Source organism: Kogia breviceps, chromosome 4 (assembly GCF_026419965.1).
Source record: "Kogia breviceps isolate mKogBre1 chromosome 4, mKogBre1 haplotype 1, whole genome shotgun sequence".
Taxonomy (NCBI): domain Eukaryota; kingdom Metazoa; phylum Chordata; class Mammalia; order Artiodactyla; family Physeteridae; genus Kogia; species Kogia breviceps.
The window spans coordinates 169624277-169644700 of record NC_081313.1 but is presented as its reverse complement, the minus strand read 5'-3'; the positions used below and the strand labels follow the sequence as shown (position 1 = coordinate 169644700).

The following is a 20424-nucleotide window of genomic DNA, read 5'->3' as shown; positions in this document are numbered from 1 at the left end:
AAACGGGGAGGCTGGACTCCATCATCAAGTCCTGCTGGGTGCCCACACACTTCCATCAAATGCTCACAACAGCCCTGCCAGGGCAGGCTGGACCCTCCTGTCTTGCAGAGTAGGAAGCAGAGTCTTGGATGATGTGGGGAGCGTGCCGCAGTCCCTGGCGGGGCACATGGGAGGTGACTCTGTCTTGCAACTCCCCAGCCCATGGCTCTCCCAGCCCCCACCTCATCCTGTTTCAGGCTCACAGCCTTTGTCCTGAAGTGCTTCGCCCAGGCGCGCAGCTTTATCTTCATTGACCCTCAGGAGCTGGCAGCCGCCAAGGGCTGGATTGTCCAGCAGCAGCAGGCAGACGGCTCCTTCCCGGCGGTGGGCAGGATTCTGAACAAGGACATCCAGGTCGGCAGCCTCCCAGCCTCCTCCTGGGGACTTGGCCTTGCCCTGGCTGCTCCCCGGTGTTGTCTGGGCCCAGTGGGGGCAGGGGGCTGTCCCCTCTGGCTTGGGATGAAACCTACAAATCCTCTTACAGGGTGGGATCCATGGCACAGTCCCACTGACAGCCTACGTGGTGGCCGCGCTCCTGGAGATGGGCCTGGCCTCGGAGGTAAGCGCAGGGGGCCGTGGAGATGCCGGGCTGGAGGAGCGAGTGGACGGTTTCCCGCTGTAGGCCAGGTTGGCCGTCTTCAGCTTCTGTTTATTCCTTGCTGCCCCCCTTCTGCTCATTAATGAGACTTTTTAATGCTTTTCAATGGTCACAGAACATCCAGCTTCTCGTGGCCTGAGCAGAGGTATGAGAGATTCCAGCAGTAATCACGGGGGACATGCGTGTGGGAGAGTGGGGTAGGGGTGGCTGTATCCTGAGTATGAGCCCTCCCAGGACTGTCCACAGCCCCCAGGCCCATTCATAGAATCATTTTGGGCCCAGTCAGGTTGCTGGCCAGAGACCCATGGGCTGGCTTCAGGGAGCCCTATACAAAATGTCAGACTCATGAATGCTTTTGTGGGGAAGAGTCTAGAACCTTCAGGGACAGTACTAGACCCAGCAGGGCTTAGACATCCCAAGGAACTCAAGGGCCATCATCACTTCTGTGAGGCTGTCCCAGATGGGTGTGGCATGTCCCCTGTGATGAGAGCTTAGATGGATCTCAACCGCTGGGTTAGGGACTCCACCATTCCTAACACCTGTGTCAATTCTAACTCCTCTGGTGATGAATTGTGAATTGTGGCACTTCTCAGAATTTTTAGCCTCACAATCCCAATTTGATTGTGTCTAGGCTTTGGTGTGACCTAAGACCCTCCACATCCCACATGCTTTGCCCAGAGAGCCCCTTGCTTGCCCTGTGTTAAGGGGCTGAATTGTGTCACCCCCAAAATTCATATCCTGAAATCCCAAACCCCATCTTAGTCAGTTCAGGCTGCCATCATAAAATACCACAGAGTGGGGGACTTCAACAATAGACATTTATTTCTTATGGTTCTAGAGACTGGAAAGTCCAAGGTCAAGGTTCTGGTCGATTTAGTTCTTTTTTTAAAAAAAATTATTTATTTATTTTATATTTTATTTCTGGCTGTGTTGGGTCTTCATTTCTGTGCGAGGGCTTTCTCCAGTTGCGGTGAGCGGGGGCCACTCTTCATCGTGGTGCGGGGGCCTCTCACTGATGCGGCCTCTCCCGTCGCGGAGCACAGGCTCCAGATGCACAGGCTCAGTAGTTGTGGCTCACGGGCCCAGCCGCTCCGCAACATGTGGGATCTTCCTGGACCGGGGCACGAACCCGTGTCCCCTGCATTGGCAGGTGGACTCCCAACCACTGTGCCACCAGGGAAGCCCCTCTGATTCAGTTCTTAATGAGGGGTCCCTTCCTGGCTTGTAGACGGCCATCTTCTTTCCATGTCCTCACGTGGCCTTTGCTTGGTGCGTGACCATGGAGAGAGGTGTGATGGGGTTGGGGGAGAGATTGAGAGAGAGATCACTCTGGTGTCTCTTTGTCTTCTTATAAGCATCCTCATTGATTATAGAGGCTCCACCCTCTTGGCCTCATCTAAACCTAATCACCTCCCAAAGGCACCCCTTCCTAACACCATCATATTGGAGGTTAGGGCTTTAACATATACATTTGTAGGGGGGGCAGGGAGGCACAGACATTCAGTACATAACAGCCCCAAGACTTCAGAATGTGATTGTATTTAGAGACAGGGCCTTTAAAGAGGTAGTCACGTTAAAATGTAGCCTTTAGAGTGGGTACTAATCCACTATGACTGGCACCCTTGGAAAAGGGGGACATTAGGACACAGAACCAGCACAGAGGGAAGATTATGTGAAGATAAAGGTAGAAGATGGCTAGCTGCAAGCCAAGAGAGAGGCCTGGAACAGATCCTTTCCTCACAGCCCTCAGAAAGAACCAGCCCTGCTAACACCTTGATATTGGACTTCTGGCCTCCAGATCCACGAGACAAGAAATTTCTACTTTTTTAAGCCACCCAATTTGTGGTACTTTGTTACGCAGCCCCAGCAGACTCATACACCCTGCCTCTAGGAAGACCAACCAACTTGGTTGGCCTGGGACCAAGGGATTCTGGGGATGCAGGCCTCGTGGGTGCCTCCTCCCTGCCTGCACCTGAGACTGAGGAACCCAGGCTCCTTGGCGTTCCCAAGATGGGCCTCTCCTCCATCCCCTCGTTCTGCTTTTTGTTTTAGTAAAATCGACATTAAGGTCATTCTGACCTTATCAGACTTTTCTAGAGCTGAACCAAGTGTTTCTTCCTGAACTCAAGAATGTGAAGGCCTCTGTGCCTTAGGCTGAATAAAGCCCCTTGGACTTGTGTCCTGTGGCATTTGTAACAATGTACCACAAACAGTGGCTTTAAACAAGGGAGTTTATTCTCTCGCAGCTCTGGAGGCCAAGGTTGAAGTCAGTTTGTGGGCAGGGCCATGGCTCCTCTGGAGGTCTAGGGAAGGATGCTTCCTAGCCTCTTTGACCTTCTGGGAACTCCCAGCATTCCTTGGCTTCTGACTGCATTACTCCAATCTCTGCCTGTCTTTCCACGGCCTTCTCTCTGTGTCTCTTTGTCCTCTCTTCTTATAAGGACATCAGTGCTACCTCTGCAAAAGCGTCCAGCCACCCCCACCCCAGGCTCCGGGCTTATGTGGCTCAGGCTTGGGGTCCAGTTAATTTGCTCTGTCATCCCTGATATATGACCCGGGCGGGAGATGGTACGCCTTAACAACATGCCGTAAGGGCGGTTCCCATGCTTTATCCTCATCTAAAGATGGAAAGCTTTGGGAGAGCATTCTTTCTGCATTCTTAACAATCACCAAAGCAGAGTTATCTTAACTCCATGGCTCCACCGGTGCCCACAGGAGCACCATTGCTCATTTGCTAAATTCCCGAATGCTTTGAATCACTCCTTTTTCCATTTAACCTATATTATTGGGCAGCTTCTCTGAACTAAGCCCATCACTGGACAATGGACTTGGTTTCTGTCCTCCAGCCGCTCACACTGTGGGTCAGGAGCATGATGAGGGTTGGTGGGCTTCCTGGAGGAGGTGACAATTGAAGCAAGGCCCGGAGGATGAGGTGGGCCTGAGCTGGGGGTCTTAGAAGCCAGCCTAGTGATAGAGTGGGATGGGGCGGGGCGGCCAGGGGTCTGCCTGCTTCCCCCAGAGTGTCTCTGAATTGATTTGTCGTGCTCAAACTTCATTTGGAAAACATGGCACCAACATAAAAGAAAGGGAATGGGGCTTTGAAAGCTGAGGCTGCAGGCAGTGGGGCACCAGAAGGATACAAAGTGAGGGGCTGCAAGCCATCCAGTGCTTTCCCCAGGCATGTCCTGAGAACCTTTGGGAGCGTGGTGGGTGGGGTGAAGGCAGAGCAGCCTCCCAGGGCTCCAATTCCCACCCCCGCTGCACCCCGCAGGAGGAGAGGGGTGCCATTGCCAAAGCCAGGCACTTCCTGGAGTCTGGCGCGCCCCTGGCTATGGACCCCTACAGCAGTGCCCTGACCACCTACGCGCTGACCCTGCTCCGCAGCCCTGCAGCCCCCGCCGCTCTGCGAAATCTCCGCAGCCTGGCCATCACCCAGGGTAGGTGCCCCTACCTGCCACCCCAGCGGACACAGTGTGGGACCAGTCCACTACGGGCCCCAGTAAACAGCTCATGAACATGTGCATGGAACTAAGGGGGCGTCCTTTGCTCACTCTGTTTGTTTTTTTTTTAAATAAATTTATTTTAAAAATTATTTTATTTTATTTTTGGCTGCGTTGGGTCTTCGTTGCTGCACATGGGCTTTCTCTAGTTGCGGCGAGCGGGGGCTACTCTTTGTTGTGGTGCGCGGGCTTCTCATTGCAGTGGCTTCTCTTGTTGCGGAGCACAGGCTCTAGGCGCACGGGCCTCAGTAGTTGTGGCACATGGGCTTAGTTGTTCTGCGGCATGTGGGATCCTCCTGGACCAGGGATCGAACCCGTGTCCCCTTCATTGGCAGGCGGATTCTTAATCACTGGGCCACCAGGGAAGTCCCTCACTGTTTTTTTTACTCATTTATTACTCATTCATTATTGCATCTACTAGTGGCTTCATTTGACGAAGTGGCTTGAGCTTGAGCATCATTTTCTTCCCCTATGAAGTAGGGGATGCCACCCCGCCCCCACAAGGGAAAACAGTGCTCAGAGGTCCCCGGTAGAGGATCCCCCAGGCTTCCTGGAAACCATCCCTGGGCAGGGTGCTGGGAGGCAGGGGAGGGCTGCAGCCGGCTCCCACCCTGCCCCCCATCACTGGGTGAGCCTCGGAAAGCCTTTTCCATCTTGGAGTGTCAGTCTCCCTATCTGCAAAATGACTCCCCGTTGTGTTTGGGGAGCCCCAGTCACTGAGCTGTGACTTCTCAGAAGGTCCCCAAACTCAGTCTCCCCGCCTCCCCAACCCCTGGGCTTTCCCGGGAGCTGTGCTGGTATTCCATCCAGCTTCTTTGCTTAAGATGAAACCTGAAGAATTGCTTTCACTGCTTAAGAAGGATAAGAAAAAAAAAAAGCTTAAAAAGCAAATTCTAAAACCATCCAGTTGGATGACTGTGTCAATTTAGGACTAACTGCTCAAGATCTGAGGCAGGGAGCGCTGATTTCTCAATGGTTTGAGGGCTTTTTATACCACACATGAGCTCAGAATCTTTGGAACCTTTGCAAGTACGGAGTGGCTTCCTGGTCCCCAAGTGGGGTAGACTGGGGCCTGCCTCAGGGCCCCAGCCAGGAGGAAGGCCATTGATTAGTGATGTCTGCCGGGGTACAGAAAAGCAGCCAGGGATTGGTGATGTCTGCCAACGGTGCAGGAGGGGCTGGGTTTGTCGCTGTAGTTGCAGATCTGAGTTGTAGCCCCAAGACCTTTCCTGTCCCAGCCACCTTCCCCTGGCACCCTCTTCCCCTGGGGCCCAGCCCCCTGATGTCTCTTCTTGAGACCACATGCACTGACACTCAGCGTGGGTTGCCAGGCTGAGTGCCAACAGGGGTTGCACCCCTGACCTGTTCTGGCCTTACAGGTGGGGTGACCCACTGGAGCCTGACGGGTTCCCGGGATGTGGACAAGGATGCGTTCCTGAGCTTCAGTGACGGGGTCTATCAGACAGGTACTGGCCACCCCACCTGCGGTGCCTGCTGTGGGCACTGGGTCCTGGGTCCCAGTGTCAAAAGGGCCCCAGCTGGCCTCTTACGTTGCAGTGGTCTCGGCCGAGGTGGAAATGACGGCCTATGCCCTGCTGACCTACACCCTCCTGGGAGATGTGGCCACTGCCCTGCCTGTGGTGAAGTGGCTGTCCCAGCAGCGGAATGCCCTTGGGGGCTTCTCCTCCACTCAGGTGAGCCAGGAAGGGCCAAAAGAGGGGCTCGGGTCTGAGCGGGGTTACTGTGGCCCAGGCTTGGGACTCAAGAGCCAGGTAGGAAGCCACTGGCTGCTTCAAGTCTCAGGATGGCTCTTTGCCCGCAGCCCCTGGGGGCATGATGTCCAAGAGAGGGCAGGAGGGTGGGGCCGAGGGACAGATGTGCCTGGCTCTGGGACAGGGACCCAGCCCCTGCCTCCGTGGAGATTCTCCCCAGCTGCCTGGGGCCCCCAGCCCTGTGGGTATCTACGCCGGACACCCAGTGCTGTCTGTTCCAGCCTCATGGGCCGCTGGTAACCAGAGAGGGTCCGTGGCACCCGCAGTGTGGGCCAGACCTCCTGCTCCTGGGGCTGACCTCAGCCTCCTGCTCTGTCCCTAGGATACCTGCGTGGCTCTGCAGGCCTTGGCAGAGTATGCCATATTGTCTTACGCGGGCGGCATCAACCTCACCGTCTCCCTGGCCTCCACCAACTTGGACTACCAGGAGACCTTCGAGCTGCACAGGGCCAACCAGAAGCTTCTACAGATGGCGGCCGTGCGTGTTCCCGGGACCAGGGCTGGGGGGTGGGCAGCGACGGCGGCCCCTCCCTGCTGCCTGTCTGTCCATGTGAGTCTGTGGGGGAAACCACGGCATCTTCTCTCCCCAGATCCCCAGCCTCCCCACAGGGCTGTTTGTGAGCGCCAAGGGCGAAGGCTGCTGCCTGATGCAGGTGAGGCTGCGGGGAGAGGGCGCGCTTCCACGGCACCCCTGGAGGGGCGGGCGGGCGGGAGCTCAGTGTTGGGCCAGGCTGAGTGGGGGGTGTGTGTGTGTGTGTGTGTGTGTGTGAGAGCCACCCCAGGGCAGCCTGTCAGCCCCCCGAAATGCCATCCACTCTGCCCAAGGCAGGACCCAAGGCAGATGGCAATGTGTCCCCTTGAGGATGGAGTCCCCCCAGAAACTCCATCGGATACTCGTTCCGGTGGCCTCTGACCTTAAGCAGACCCCTCCCTTCACCCCCCACCCCCACCCCATGGTGGGACTTGTTATTCTCCCCTCCAAGGCCTGAATGGAGATGCCCAGCCTGGCACTCTCCACGACCCCCTCAGTCACCAGGCTCAGGATTTAGTCACACTCTGGGTGGAGACAGGCTGCCCTCCTAGGCTCTGGCCAGCGGTCAGAGGGCAAGTCTGCCAGGAGACCCTCGCATTCTCAGCTTCTCCATCTGGAAAGTGGGAGCCCAGACAACACAGTGGATAGGAGAGGGAGCCTGAGAGGCAGACAGACCTGGGCTTGAAATGTGGGAAAATGGGACGATGGTCGTACCTACACCATCAGGGCGAAATGGAATGACCGTAGTGCCCAGAACTGTTGTTGATGTCACCATTGTCATCATTCTGGCTGTCCCCCACCTTGCCCTGCCCTTGCCTCCCCCCTCCCCACTCCCCTGTCCCCTCAGCCTCTGTCCTCCCACCCCCCCAGATCGACGTTACCTACAATGTGCCAGACCCGGTGGCCAAGCCATCCTTCCAGCTGCTTGTGAATCTCCAGGAGCCCGAGGCCGAGCGGCGGCCCCCTGCGCCTGCCTCCTCGGCTGACGATGACGACCCAGCAGCCGGCCAGCATCAGCAGGAGTACCCGGTGACCCTGGAGGTGTGCACCAGGTAAGGCCTCCCGCCCCGCTGGCTGGCACCGCCTCCTGGACGGCGTTTTATATAGTGACGCTCTCGGCTAGGAACGCCTCGGGCATTCATCTGGGCCTGTACTACTTGTGGGAGCCCCACAGACATTTCTCCGACTCGAGCCAAAGTTGTGGCTGGACAAGCCCTCGTGGTCCTTAGTCTGATCACAAGACACACCTCAGCAACACCCATCAGGGAACTTTGAAGAACAAGATTTCTTACTCACAGGTCCTGGAGGGTACATGACCCTCCCGAGGGTCACACGGCGAGGTCACAGGTGGAGAGAGACAGAGAGAAGGCACGGACGTGAGGTTCTGCCTATATTGGGGTCCGAGGGGGGTTTGCCTACATTTTTGTGGATTCACTCTTTATTGGCGAATTTAAAATATAAGAGCAGGAATTAGGATGCTGGAAGGGGAAGGCAGGGTGACCCAAGTGGTCCGTCATCTAGGTTACCCAGGGCTTCCTGAAAGAGGGACCTTCCTGGGTGGGGGCAGCCTGATTCCTCTTCTGGTTGTTTTGCTAGTAATTGTGTCATACAGCTGCCAGTATCTTTATTCAAGATGGATGTCTTCGAAATGGATGCCTTTGCAATCAGAAGCTTACACTCCAAATGATTTTTGTGTGTCTTTTTTCTTTTTTTGCGGTACGCGGGCCTCTCACTGTTGTGGCCTCTCCCGTTGCGGAGCACAGGCTCCGGACGCGCAGGCTCAGCGGCCATGGCTCACGGGCCCAGCCGCTCCGCGGCATGTGGGATCCTCCCGGACCGGGGCACGAACCCGCGTCCCCTGCATCGGCAGGCGGACCCTCAACCGCTGCGCCACCAGGGAAGCCCTCCAAATGATTTTTGAAATGAAAGAAATGGAAGTGCTTCTGAATGGGTGCAGCCAACCCCAGTGACAGGTGGGGCTGGGTGGGATGGCTATTTATGGCCCCTGTGTGACCCACCAGCCCCAGATGTGACTCTGGGACCAGGCCACAGAGGGTCCTCGGTGGTGGGTGCATGCAGCTGCCCACAAAGGATGCTCATTACCGTGGCAACGATGGGGGACCCCACAGGTGGTTGGAAGCTATGGCACCTGAAGCCCATCAGAGCTGCCCAGATAACCTTCTTTAACCTTGACCCTCAGCCCTCACATGTCCAAGGCCCCCATCTTAGGAAGTTCTGAAGAACAAGCCCAACTTGGTCCAGGCCTGGGAGCCCTGGCTGAATGGCTTCCCAAGCCTCCAGCTGTGTTTACTGCTCCACAGTGAGACTCAGGATGGTTCCACTAAGCAGGGCTGTGATCACCGTCCAATCAGGTGGGGGAGCGAGAAGCAGCTGGGCTGGCCCAACTGTCTGGCCCCGGCAGGCCTGCTGGGGCATCTCTGTTCCTCCCTCAGATGTGTTAAGAAAAAACCCCCACTGTGTGCCACCCGGATACAGCGTCTCTCAGGCCTCACCCCTGCAGGAAGCCTCCCCCACCTGCCCCAGGAGCTGTGGCCCCCCGTCCGCTTGGGTCACAGTCTGCAGGTTCCTGTCTCAATGTCAGCCTCCCTGTCACCAGCACCCAGCACAGGGAGGGCCTGGCCCATAGCAGGCCCCAGAGGCCATATTTACCCACCCCCCCATGTCACAGAAGGGGAAACTGAGGGCTGGCACTGGAGAGTGACCGGGTCTCCCCCAGTGGCCTGGACTCCCTCGGCCCCATGGAGCAGCTTCCCACACTGGGAGCACAGCATGGAGTTCGGGTCAAAACACAGCCCAGAGTCGATAGACCTGGGTCAGGCCCAGAACCCTCGGCAAGGCCTTTTCTTGATGGTCTCAGTGTCTTAGCTGTGAAATGGGCTGACCAATGACCCAGCCGAGGGTGTTTGTGCAGATGGGCTGCCAGCCAGGCAGGCTCGGGGGTTGTGGGGACAGAGGGGTCCATGAATTCCACTGTGGGGCTTGAGTTCAAGGGCTTCTCTCTCTCTCGCTCCCCCTCATCGGAAGGTGGCTGCATACAGGCTCCTCCAACATGGCGGTCCTGGAGGTGCCCCTGCTGTCAGGGTTCCGGGCGGACGTTGAGAGCCTGGAGCAGGTGAGGTAGCACTGGTGGGCAGGGCTCGGCTCGGGTCTCTGGCTGGTGGCCCTGACCAGGTTGAAAATTCCCAGTCCATCATAAAATGGGTTTTTGTTTTTGTCTTTCTGGGCAAAGTTGGTGTTTGGGGGCTGGCCATCTGTTGAGGGGCAGGTGGGGAGGGGTGGGAGCTTTCCCAGTAGGTGTCATTCAATGGGCCACCTGTGCTGTTATCCATGTGGCAGAGGAAGGGTTCAACGAACCTGCCTGCGCTTTGGGGATGAAACTGGGATACCAGGGAGAGATTTGACACCATGCTCAACTTAGAGACCGGCCCCTTTTGGGAGAGGGAGGGGAAGAGGGTCACAAAGTGGGCGGAGCAGCCTTACCTGAGGATGTCTGCAGTGTGGGGAGGGACAGGAAAGTAGGGCCTGTCCTCGGAGAGGGGGTTTGAATGGTGCAGGTGAGGCAGGAGCAGGTGGCAGGGCTCTGTGGGCGCCTAGGGGGCCACAGGGAGGCCCGGCCTGGGACTGAGGCTTGCTCAGGGGAGACTGCAGGCAGGGAAGGGGAAGCAGGCACTCGGGACAGTGGTAACCAGCCTTGAATGCCCTCTCCTGGGTGCTGACCTCCACCCCCTGGCCTGGCCCATGGGGACTTGCTGGATGACCGTGGGAAAACTCCTCAGCCTCTGGGGCCTTGGTTCCTCATGGGTCCAGCCCACCTTGGGCCCTTGGAGATGGGGGAGGAAGAGAGCATTGGGGTCTGAAGGGCCAGGCAGACCCTGACCTCTGGCTTCCCTGCCAGCTGCTCCTCGACAAGCACGTGGCACTGAAGAGGTACGAGGTGGCTGGTCGCAGAGTGCTTTTCTACTTTGATGAGGTACTGCTGGCTGGGGGTGGTGGGTGGAGGCCTCCACGGCAGCCACATTGGCGAGGGCACAGCTGCCATGGGCCGGTGTGGTTCCTGCAATGATCTCATACCAAGAAAAAGAAACTGGGAGAGTCAACTCAGGTGGAGTTGGCATGGCTGCCTGCCCTGTGCCCTAGCCAGCTTGCTTTGGTGCAGAAAGTTGGGAGGGGTATGCAATAGTATTCAGGCATCAAAAGGAATGAAGCAGTGATGGTTTGAACCTCAAAAACATGCGGAGTGAAGAGACAGAAAGCAGGTTGGTGGTTGCCAGGAGTTGGGGAGATGGGGAGTGCAAATGGGGATAGGGTTTCCTTTTGAGGTGATGGAAATATTCTGCAGATGGATAGTGGTTGCACAAGTTTGTGAATGTCCACACACACACACAAAGGGAGGGAGGGCACCTGCCACGGGGGGAGTGGGGGATGAAAGACCAGCTGAGATGTTTTCTCCCAAGTGGGATGGAAGGACCCACAAAATGAAAATGGGATCACGTTTCTGTTTCACGCCTCCTGGGCATCCCGAAATCAGCCAGTTCTGGGCCCACATTTTGCGGCGTCACAGAGCACGGAGGCCGGAGCTCAGTCTCTGGCCCTAGTGGCCCCGGCCGAGCCTGAGCCCGCCCGCTGCCTCCGCAGATCCCCAGCGGGTGTTTGACGTGCGTGAGGTTCCGGGCGCTCCGCCAGCACGTCGTGGGCAGGACGTCGGCGCTGCCCATCTCCGTGTACGACTACTACGAGCCTGGTAGGTCCGCGCCCAACACCCACAACTCTAGGTCAGTCCCTCACCCTGTCATCCACCACTTGGTCACCCTTCTCCCCTGGTCCCGCAGCCTTCGAGGCCACGCGCTTCTACAACGTCAGCTCGCGCAGTCCCCTCGCCCGGGAGCTGTGCGCGGGGCCTGCGTGCAACGAGGTGGAGCGTGCCTTGGCCCAGGGCCCCGGTAAGTGCGCGGTCCCCTTGTCCCTTCCAACAACCTGCCACCCCGACCCCACCCGCGGCAGAGGAGGGTACAGCACGGTAAAGGCAGGAGGACCCGGCACGGTCAAGGGCGCGCTGCCTGAGCGGAGGGGCTTGGGGTTGAGCAGAGTGGGCAGGCAGTGAGAAGTAGGCGGGGCTTAGCGGGGCGGGGGGGTGGGTGGGTGGGTGGGCAGTGGGGAGGGGCGGGGGGGTGGGTGGGCAGTGGGGAGGGGCGGGGCCTAGCGTGGTATGAGGGGGCAGGTGTAGAAGCGGGCAGCCCAAAGGAGAGCCCTTGCCTCCCCTTCCGCACAAGCCAAAGGGTGTCGGGACCCAGCCGGGAGCCCCAATCGGCCACAGCGAAGGACGGGCTAGGGGTCCCTCGGGACCTTTTTCTTTATTTTACAAACTTCTTGAAATGAGTTTAGATTGCTTTTAACTTAAAAGTTTTCTCTTTCTTATTTATTTATTAACATCTTTATTGGAATATAATTGCTTTACAATGGTGTGTTAGTTTCTGCTATATAATAAAGTGAATTAGCTGTACATATACACATATCCCCATATCTCCTCCATCTTGCGTCTGCTTCCCACCCTCCCTATCGCACCCCTCTAGGTGGTCACAAAGCACCGAGCTGATCTCCCTGTGCTGTGCGACTGCTTCCCACTAGCTATCGATTTTACATTTGGTAGTGTATATATGTCCATGCCATTCTTTCACTTCGTCCCAGCTTACCCTTCCCCCTCCCCATATCCTCAAGTCCATTCTCTACGTCTGTGTCTTTATTACTGTCCTGCCCCTAAGTTCTTCAGAATCAATTTGGTTTTTTTTCTTAGATTCCATATATATGTGTTAGCATACGGTATTTGTTTTTCTCTTTCTGACTTGCTTCACTCTGTATGACAGACTCCAGGTCCATCCACCTCACTACAAATAACTCAATTTCTTTTCTTTTTATGGCTGAGTAATATTCCATTGTATATATGTGCCACATCTTCTTTATCCATTCATCTGTCGATGGACACTTAGGCTGCTTCCATGTCCTGGCTATTGTAAGCAGAGCTGCAATGAACATAAAAGTTTTCTTTGTAAATTTTATTTTGGTAAACACTATTCAAATACTTCTGTGAAATTCTACCAGGTCAGGGCTCAGGGCTTCCTAGGAACTGTCTCCACGCTGTGGAGTGTGGTCCGGACCCCAGGGACTTCTCCCCCACCCCAGGCCCACGTGGAGGCGGGGATCAAGCTGGGGGGTGGAGTTCCCGGGGCCCTGCCCATTTCGCCCCGCCCCGCCAGGCTGGTCCCCCGGCGAGGGAGGTCCCGCGGCCGTCCCGGAGGAGGGGACGAAGATCACGCGCTGCGGCTGCGCACGCGACTGCACCACCAGCGCGGACCCGGTATGTGGCTCCGACGGCGTCGTCTACGCCAGCACCTGCCACCTCCAGGAGGCTGCCTGCCGCGGACGCGTGAGACTGGAACCTGCGCCCCCCGGCCACTGTGCCCTTGGTGAGGATTCACCCACGCCCCGCCTCGGGGGGACCCCCCCCCTTGTCCCGGAATGTATCGCTCCATCTTCTCCTCTTTGCGTCTGGGTCCCTTTGCACCTCCTCAGTCTTGGTCAGTCTCTCCCCAGCCCCACGCCAACTTTGTGCTTTTCTGCGTCTCCTCATCTGATTTCTGTGTCCGCTTCCCCGCCTTGTGACCTCACCTCCTATCTGTCGCTCTGGGCCACAGATCTCCTCCCCTCAGGCCCCCTGGGCTGTTGGTCATCCAGATCCTCTCCCTCTAGTGCCTTCCCTGCTGACTCAGTCCTCCTTCCTTCCAGAGCAGCCGACACCAGCGTCTGCTTTGTACAGCTACGACTATGACCTGGGTCCCCTGGACGCTGGGCACGTGGCAGCCGGCCATGAGGTGGTGGACTTGGACGGGGAAGCAGAGGACAGGTGAGAGCTGGGCCCGCCGCCAACCTCCCTCCACTGGCCCTGGAACCTGGCGGGGAGTGGGAGGGACTGATGGAGAGGTCAGCCTGCTGTAGGGTTTCAGGGGATGAGGTGGGGGATCCGTTCTCCCTTGACCCCCATCCACCCAGCACACATAGAAGAGCAGCCTGTATGTGTAGGGTGAGCTTAGCGAACCCTCCCAAGGACTGGACCCCAGGACAGACCTGTCCCTGAGACCCACTGGGCCTGGGACCCCTGTTAAAGAAGAATTATTCATGACACAAGGAATATATTTTTCAAGGGGGAGCACTATGGAATCTTGCAGTGGGGATAGAGATTGTAACCAACTCCTAATAATAAAAAAAGAAAAAGTGGGAATTTATAGCCAAGGAGTTGGGGGTGGCAGTCAGTGGATGGAAAGTTACTAGGAGGAAACATCAGGGGTGAAGGGGGGATATTCTAGCTAAACCAGCTGCACCTGATTGTTGCTGAAGGCAGGCCAGGGTGATGAGATATTACAGGAGGCGGAGGGGTGAATGGTGGAGGATGAGGAACCCAATCAGATATCAAGGGTGATCAGTACGGAGGAGGGGTTTTCTGGCCAAACTGACATATTAGCACATTCTTGCTACAGTTGGGCAGTGCTGAGATGAACATGGAAGCCTAGAATTTGAGACCGAGGTGAAAAAGAGCTCAGAGGAGCCCGAGTGGAGTTTGTTAGGTAGAGAATCTTTGTCCCTCCTGAAGGAAAGATGGAGGAAATGGTCAGGAGACCAGAGAGCCCTGTGGGGTGAGGCTGGGAAGGGGCTGCTGGGCAGACTTCCTGGACGAGGCAAATCTTTTGGGTTGAGCAAACTCAACTCAAGAGGTTTAAACAACAGGTTGATCTATCAGCTCAGGTAAGTGCCAGGTCCTGGAGGCTGGCTGCACTGGCGGGCCTCAGAGCCCTGCCTTCCTGGGTGGCAAGGGTCTCTCCACCCCATGCTGGTGGCAAAGGCTGGTTTACCTCCCCACTCAGCAAACCCAGTAGGAAAACTTTTCCACCAGCACCAACCAAATTCCCAGAGATTTAGGGGTGCGTCATCTTGCACCGGGCACTGGGTTTAGTTCACATGCATATAATATAATTATTGATAGCGCTGGGTTTAGGGTTACTGTTGCACTAATTTTGTTTTGCCCCCCTGTGTTTCTCCTTCCACGCCCTCTTTTGAATATCTTTTAGAATTCCATTTTGATTCAGTTATTGTTTTAGCATTATTTTTTTATTGGTAACTCTGGGGATAAGACTATTCATCTTTAAAGTTTTCACAGTCTACTTGGTGGGAGTATTGTAACCACTTTCAGCAAAATGTAGTAACTTTGAAGCCATTTCTGTCCATGTGTTGTCCCCTCCCATCTCTCATTCTATAATTATCATATGTATAACTTATAGTCGCCCAAGTTTTGCCCACCCTGTCCAGTGTCTTCTGAGAGAGGTCTGCTTTTATTTTCCTTTTGGAGCGGAAGATTTTTATTAAACTTCTAAATTTGAGATACCATAGGTTCACATGCAGTTGGAAGAAATAACAGAGAGATCTTAGGTGCCCTTCATCCAGTTCCCCCCAGTGGTAACATTTCCCAGAACTCGATTTACAGTGTAACACCAGGAAATTGACATCAATACAATCTACCCCGTCTTACTCGTATTTCACCACTTTTATATGCACTCATTTGCAACTGAGTCTGCAATTTTCCCCCACGTGTAGATTTGTGTAATCATGACCACAGTCAAGATACAGGATAGCCCATCACCTCAAGGATCCCTTTAGCTGCAGGTTTATAGCCACACCCACCTGGATTTCCTCCCCGCACCACCCCGACCCCAACCATTCATCTGTTCTCCCGCTCTATACTTTTGCCATTTCAGGGATGCTTTGTAAACAGAATTGTGGGGTACGTAACCTTTTGAGATTGGCTTTTCCTCACTCAACAGAGTTCCCTTGCTGTCCATCCATGGTGCTGTGTCAATAGTTCCTCCCTTTTCATAGCTGATTGAGTTCCACAGAGAAATTTTCTATTTGGTCAGTGGTCCCTTGCACGCTGCGCTCATTCTTACCAGAAGTGAAGGCCCCATCCCATCACTGTGGCCTGGTGGGGAAGGGCTGGGTCCTGAGGGGCCCTGCTGGACCATGTCCCCCCCCACACACCCCGGCTCCAGGCGGGGCGCTCGTGTCTCAGTGGGCAGAGGCAGCCAGGTGGAGCCACTTGGAGGCGGGCTTAGGGAATGGTCCGAGGTCCCACCCCCCGCCAGGCCTGGCAGCCCACAGGCATTTTTCGGCTTCTCTCCCCATCAGTCAGAGTGGCTTCTCTTCCTAAAGCTCCGAGCAGGAAGACGTGATCTGTCTGTGATTTCACCCCACCGGAAGAGGGTCGTTGACAGGAGACTTGACTGTCTGGGGGCTGCTGGACCCTGCCCAGGTGACCCCTGCTTCCAAACAAACCTGATAAACAGACCAGAAGAGACGATGGTGGGCCTCCTGGAGGCCCAGCCCCACCTCAACAGGAAGGATGGTCAGCAAGGTGGCTGGAGGTGCCCCTCTCCCCGCCAGCTGCAGCTGGAGCACCAGTCACCCCACCCTACAGCCTTGGGCTGGGTGGCCAGAGCAGCTCCCACAGCCGGACGTTCTGCTCCCCGGAGGAGGGACGTTTCTGGGAAGGACTCATAGCCAAAGACCTGTTTCTGAGGGGCCGTGACTCTGGCCAAATCAAGGACGTAGCGTCAGCAACTTAGAAGCGAAACAGGCTGCTTTTCTGCAGAATGACTGCCTGGGCTGCTGAACCCCCGGACCCAAACCCCAAATAGTCCCAGAACTGTCACAGTCCCTGCACCCGTGCCTCACCCCAGGGGTCCCTGAATGTTTGGCCTCTACAGTACCAGGCTCTGCAGAGAAAGTCCTGGGCTCCAGACAGATGCACCTTCATCTGCCCACTTCCTGACCTCGACCTCTGAACCCCTGATCTTCCAATGCCCCGCCTGGAAGATTGTCCCCCTCCTAGCAGCCTGAGAGGGTGTCCCAGCTCTGGACCTACCGAAGCCGTATGCTCAGACCTGCCTCCCGGCTCTCCGTTCCCCCTCCTGCATTCTCCCGTCTTCCGCCTCCACGGTGGTAATTTATTTCAGCCAACACTGCTCGTCTCTGGACAGCACGGAGTCCCTGAGGGGGCTGCCCAGCCTGTGGGTCCCCGTCGTGCAGCACCGGCCACTTTCCACGCCCCTGACCCCTGCCATCCTGCAAGGTTACAGTGCCCTTGCCGAGGCCCTGTTGCCACTTGCCGTAGAGGCTGCTGGTATAATAAAAGCTCATTTCCATAGAGTCCCTGACAGACTTGGGCCTCCTGCGGGCAGGGGAGGCTGAGAGGCAGCTGTAAGGGCTGGAACCCAGCTCCCTTCTGGCCCCTCACCTCCATTCCTTCATCTACAGCCCAGCCTTTCAGAGGAGGGTGGGGAGGAGGCTTTGGAACACTTGCATCCCAGGGTAATCATAGATTCCCATGCACTTGTAAGAAATCAGACCAATACAGAGAGGTCCTGGCTACCCTTTACCCAGCCTCTCCCAGTGGTAACATCTTGGAAGACTCTAGCACATCATCACACCAGGCTATTGACATGATATTCTTCGTTGACTTTATTCACACAGCCCCAGGTTCACTTTTACACGGGCGAGCGAGTGCGCCCACGCTTGTGTGTGTGTGTGTGTGTGTGTGTGTGTGTGTGTGTCCGTCCTGGGGCTCCGGCTCACTCTTCCCCAGACCAGAGACATAGGAACTTGATGGGGAGCCCAGGAATGGCACCCATTCCCCCTCTGCCTCTGGAGAGGGCTTGTGTACTCCCACAGCTGATGCCTTGGTGGCTCCTGACACTGTGCCCTGTGCTGCGTGCTGGGGTGGGGAACGGCAGGGTGTGTGTGTATGTGTGTCTGGGGCTATGGCTGCCCTTCCCCATGTGGTGCCCCCCCCCCGACTTGAGTCAAAGCAGCCTTCAGCTGGCTGGGGGTGGGTTCTGCAAAGCTGCAGCCCCCTGACCCTGGGTGTACACCGTAAATCCTTGCATTGCTCCACCCACCCAGTCCACGGGGGAGTTACCTGAGAAGAGGAATCAGACCGTGGGAAAGCAGGAGGAGGTGATGTCTTGCAGCCAGGGTGACAGTAGGAGGCTGAGCCCTGTGGCTCCCAGTGATGGGTTGCACCAGGCTTTGGGGAGCAGAGTAGAGGTCTCCACTGCTCAGGAGATGCCCCAGAACACTAAGGCCCATCCTGGGAACGGGGACCGCCAAAGGGGCTCCCAGCCGCCTTGGCCACAAGTGGGTAGGGGGCCCGAGCCTCCTCCTGGGTGGGGTCCTGCAGCGGGTCCAAGGCAGCATCAGCTTCGCCTTGTCCACACCTTGGACACGGACACAGGCGAGCTGGCTGGGCCTGGGAACCTGCATTCAATGCTTGTCTTAAGTTTCCTGGGGCTGCCGTAACCAAGTACCACGTACCAGGCGGCTTAAAACAACAGAAATTTATTCTCTGACAGTTCTGGAGGCCAGAAGTCTGAGATAAAGGTGTGGGCAGGGTTGGCTCCTTCTGGGGGCTCTGAGGGAGTGTCTGTCCCAGGCTGGTCTCCTGGCTTCTTCTGGTGGCCGCCAGCAGTCTGTGGCATCCCTTGGCTTGTGGCCACATCACCCCATCTCTGCCTCTGTGGTCACATGGCCTTCCCTGTGTGTCTCTGTGTCTTCTTCTTATAAGGACACCAGTCACATCGGATTTAGGGCCCACCCTACTCTAGTGTGACCTCATCCTAACTAATTACACCTGCAAAGACCTTATTTCCAAATAAGCTCACTTTCGGAGGTTCTCGGTGGACATGAATTAGGAGGGGACCCTATTCAACCCAGTGCAACCCCCTTCCTGTTTGTCCGGCCTGTGGAGGGGCTGTCACACAAACGAGGAGGACCGGGTGCCGGTCACCGGGATGCAGCCCTCCCTGGAAGCTGTTGCAGTACCAGGCGCCCGGCGAAGCATCGCTTCCTGCACCTTGCTCCTGAACTCGGCCGACACATAGTAGTAGATGAAGGGGTCTACACAGCTGTTGAGGGTGCTGAGCGCCAGGCTGGGCAGGTAGGCGGCGTACAGGTCGCCCCAGGCGTCGGGGTCCGGGTTTGAATAGTGCAGGAGCAGCAGCACGTTGCTGGGCGCAAAGAGGGCCACGGCCGAGGCCAGCACCAGCGCGGTCAGCCTCAGCGCGTGGCCGTAACGCCGGCCGCCGGCCGCCAGCGCGCGCAGGGTGGCCCCGTAACTCAGCAGCATGGCCAGCAGCGGCAGGAAGCAGCCGAGCGCCGCCAGGCAGATGAAGGCGGGCCGCCAGTAGGAGGCCTGGGCACCGACGGGCAGCACGTCGTGGCAGAGCACGTGGTCCGAACGCGACAGCCGGAAGGTCTGCTGCTGCAGCGCCAGGGGCAGCGCCAGGGCGGCTGCCACCAGCCAGGCCGTGACACAGAGCCCGATGGCCAGGCGCTGGCCTCGCAGGGTGCGGGCCCGCAGAGGGTGCACCACGGCCAGGTAGCGATCCAGGCTGATGGCGGCCAGTAGCAGCACGGAGCCGTACATGTGACCATAGAGCGCGGCCGTGTCCAGGCGGCAGGCGGCCTCGCCGAAGGGCCAGCGCTGGCCCCGCAGGTGGTAGGTGACGCGTGGCGGCAGCGCCAGGGCCAGCAGTAGGTCAGCCGCCGCCAAGTTCATCAGCAGCACCGTGGAGGGCAGTCGTGGCACCCGCGTGGCCAGCACCCACAGCGCCAGGCCATTGGCGGGCAGCCCCACCGCCAGGGCCAGCCCGTAGAGTGCGGGCACCAGTCTCGTGGGCACCCAGCCTAGCAGCAGTGCCTGAGAGCTGCCCGGGACCTCCAAAGTGTTGCTGTCATTGGCACAGGGCTGGCCAGGGAAGCTGCGCGGGTGGGGGCCCGGTGTGCTATCTGGGGGAGAGAGGCCCGGAGGGAAAGGGGATAGAAGCGCTGAGAGGCCAGGAGTCACCCCCCCCACCCCTAGCCCCTCATCTGGTTCCCCGGCTGGATGGCGAGGCCCCTGAGAAACTGTAGACCTAGCCCCAGCTCTCAGGAGCCCCTGGGCTGGTGGGACAGAGCTGGACATGGAAACCGAGAAGCCCCACCCCCGTTCCCTGTCTCCCCTTCACCGGCTCTGGGCACCCTCCCAGTCCCAAGGCAGGGCCCGAAGTCACTCACCATCACCTCTCTCCGTGCTGCCCCCATCATCGTCGTAGATAATGGGGGTCTGGGTGTCATCCAGGCTGAACCCCAGTGCTAGGGGCCACAGCATCAGGAGAGCCCACATGTTGCCGGTGCTGCGTGCCGGCTGCTCTAGGCTGTGGCCGGCTGACCTCAGGCTTCCTGCCTGGCTGGACACCCCCCCCCACCACCGCCCCCAGCTTCCTGAGTGCCCGTGGAGGAGGGGACAGGGTCGGGTGAGATAAACCAGCCCCTGCCTCCATGAGCCCGTGGGAGGCCCAAAGCCTGGCCTGAGGAGGCCTGGCAGCTGGGGTTACTTGGGGTCTAGGTGCTGGGCCAGTAAGACGGGAGAGGAGGTGCCAGGCTGCAGCCCCCGTCCAGCCTAGGAAGCCTCTGTAGGCCAAGTGGCCACTGCTTGCTGGCCGATCACATCTTGGCCCCATCCTCATGACAGCCCAGCCCTCTGTGCCACGCTCCCCTCCCTCCATCAGGAACTCTTGGCCCTTCTTGAAGCCCCCTCCTTCCAAACCCCACCCCTGGCTCTGGCAGGCAGGACCCCAAGTCAGAGGCCAGAACAGGTGAACGGACACCCCCAGATGCCCCTGGCCCGCTGTGGAGGTTACCCTGTCATATGCAGCCTCAGCCACACCCCAGCAGAGGTCCCCCGGCAGGCGCAGAGCAGAGAGGGGCAGGCCTCGGTCCTCAGCCAGAACCCCTGATGCTGACCATGCGCTGTCCTGGGGGTCTTAGGGGAGCGTGGCTGCAGCCCCCTCTGGGGGGTGCCTATTTCCAGTTCTCAAAGCCGCT

The 20424-nt window shown here is 57.5% G+C and overlaps 2 protein-coding genes across 3 annotated transcripts in view; one reads left to right on the top strand and one right to left on the bottom strand.

Moving 5' to 3' along the window:
* Positions 1–16708, top strand: part of CPAMD8 (C3 and PZP like alpha-2-macroglobulin domain containing 8) — a 100076-nt gene extending 83368 nt beyond the window's left edge. Inside the window, exons 28-42 of one of the 2 annotated variants that reach the window (XM_059062710.2) lie at positions 237–393; positions 524–598; positions 3909–4074; positions 5517–5603; positions 5695–5831; positions 6232–6387; positions 6500–6562; positions 7312–7493; positions 9487–9574; positions 10358–10432; positions 11098–11203; positions 11292–11402; positions 12714–12923; positions 13243–13360; positions 15715–16708. In XM_059062710.2, the coding sequence (XP_058918693.2) occupies positions 237–393; positions 524–598; positions 3909–4074; positions 5517–5603; positions 5695–5831; positions 6232–6387; positions 6500–6562; positions 7312–7493; positions 9487–9574; positions 10358–10432; positions 11098–11203; positions 11292–11402; positions 12714–12923; positions 13243–13360; positions 15715–15745 (1762 nt within the window). In that variant the 3' untranslated portion in view covers positions 15746–16708. Of the gene's footprint in view, positions 1–236; positions 394–523; positions 599–3908; positions 4075–5516; positions 5604–5694; positions 5832–6231; positions 6388–6499; positions 6563–7311; positions 7494–9486; positions 9575–10357; positions 10433–11097; positions 11204–11291; positions 11403–12713; positions 12924–13242; positions 13361–15690 lie in introns of both variants that reach the window. The other variant, XM_067032419.1, reaches the window with a different exon arrangement.
* A 1174-nt stretch (positions 16709–17882) lies between these two features.
* Positions 17883–20205, bottom strand: F2RL3 (F2R like thrombin or trypsin receptor 3). Its single transcript, XM_059062726.2, has 2 exons — positions 19615–20205; positions 17883–19347 (listed from the first exon to the last, which is right to left on the bottom strand). The coding sequence occupies exons 1-2, from the start codon at positions 19721–19723 to the stop codon at positions 18314–18316; spliced, it is 1143 nt and encodes a 380-aa protein (XP_058918709.1). The 5' UTR covers positions 19724–20205; the 3' UTR covers positions 17883–18313.
* Between the last annotated feature and the right edge of the window lie 219 nt (positions 20206–20424).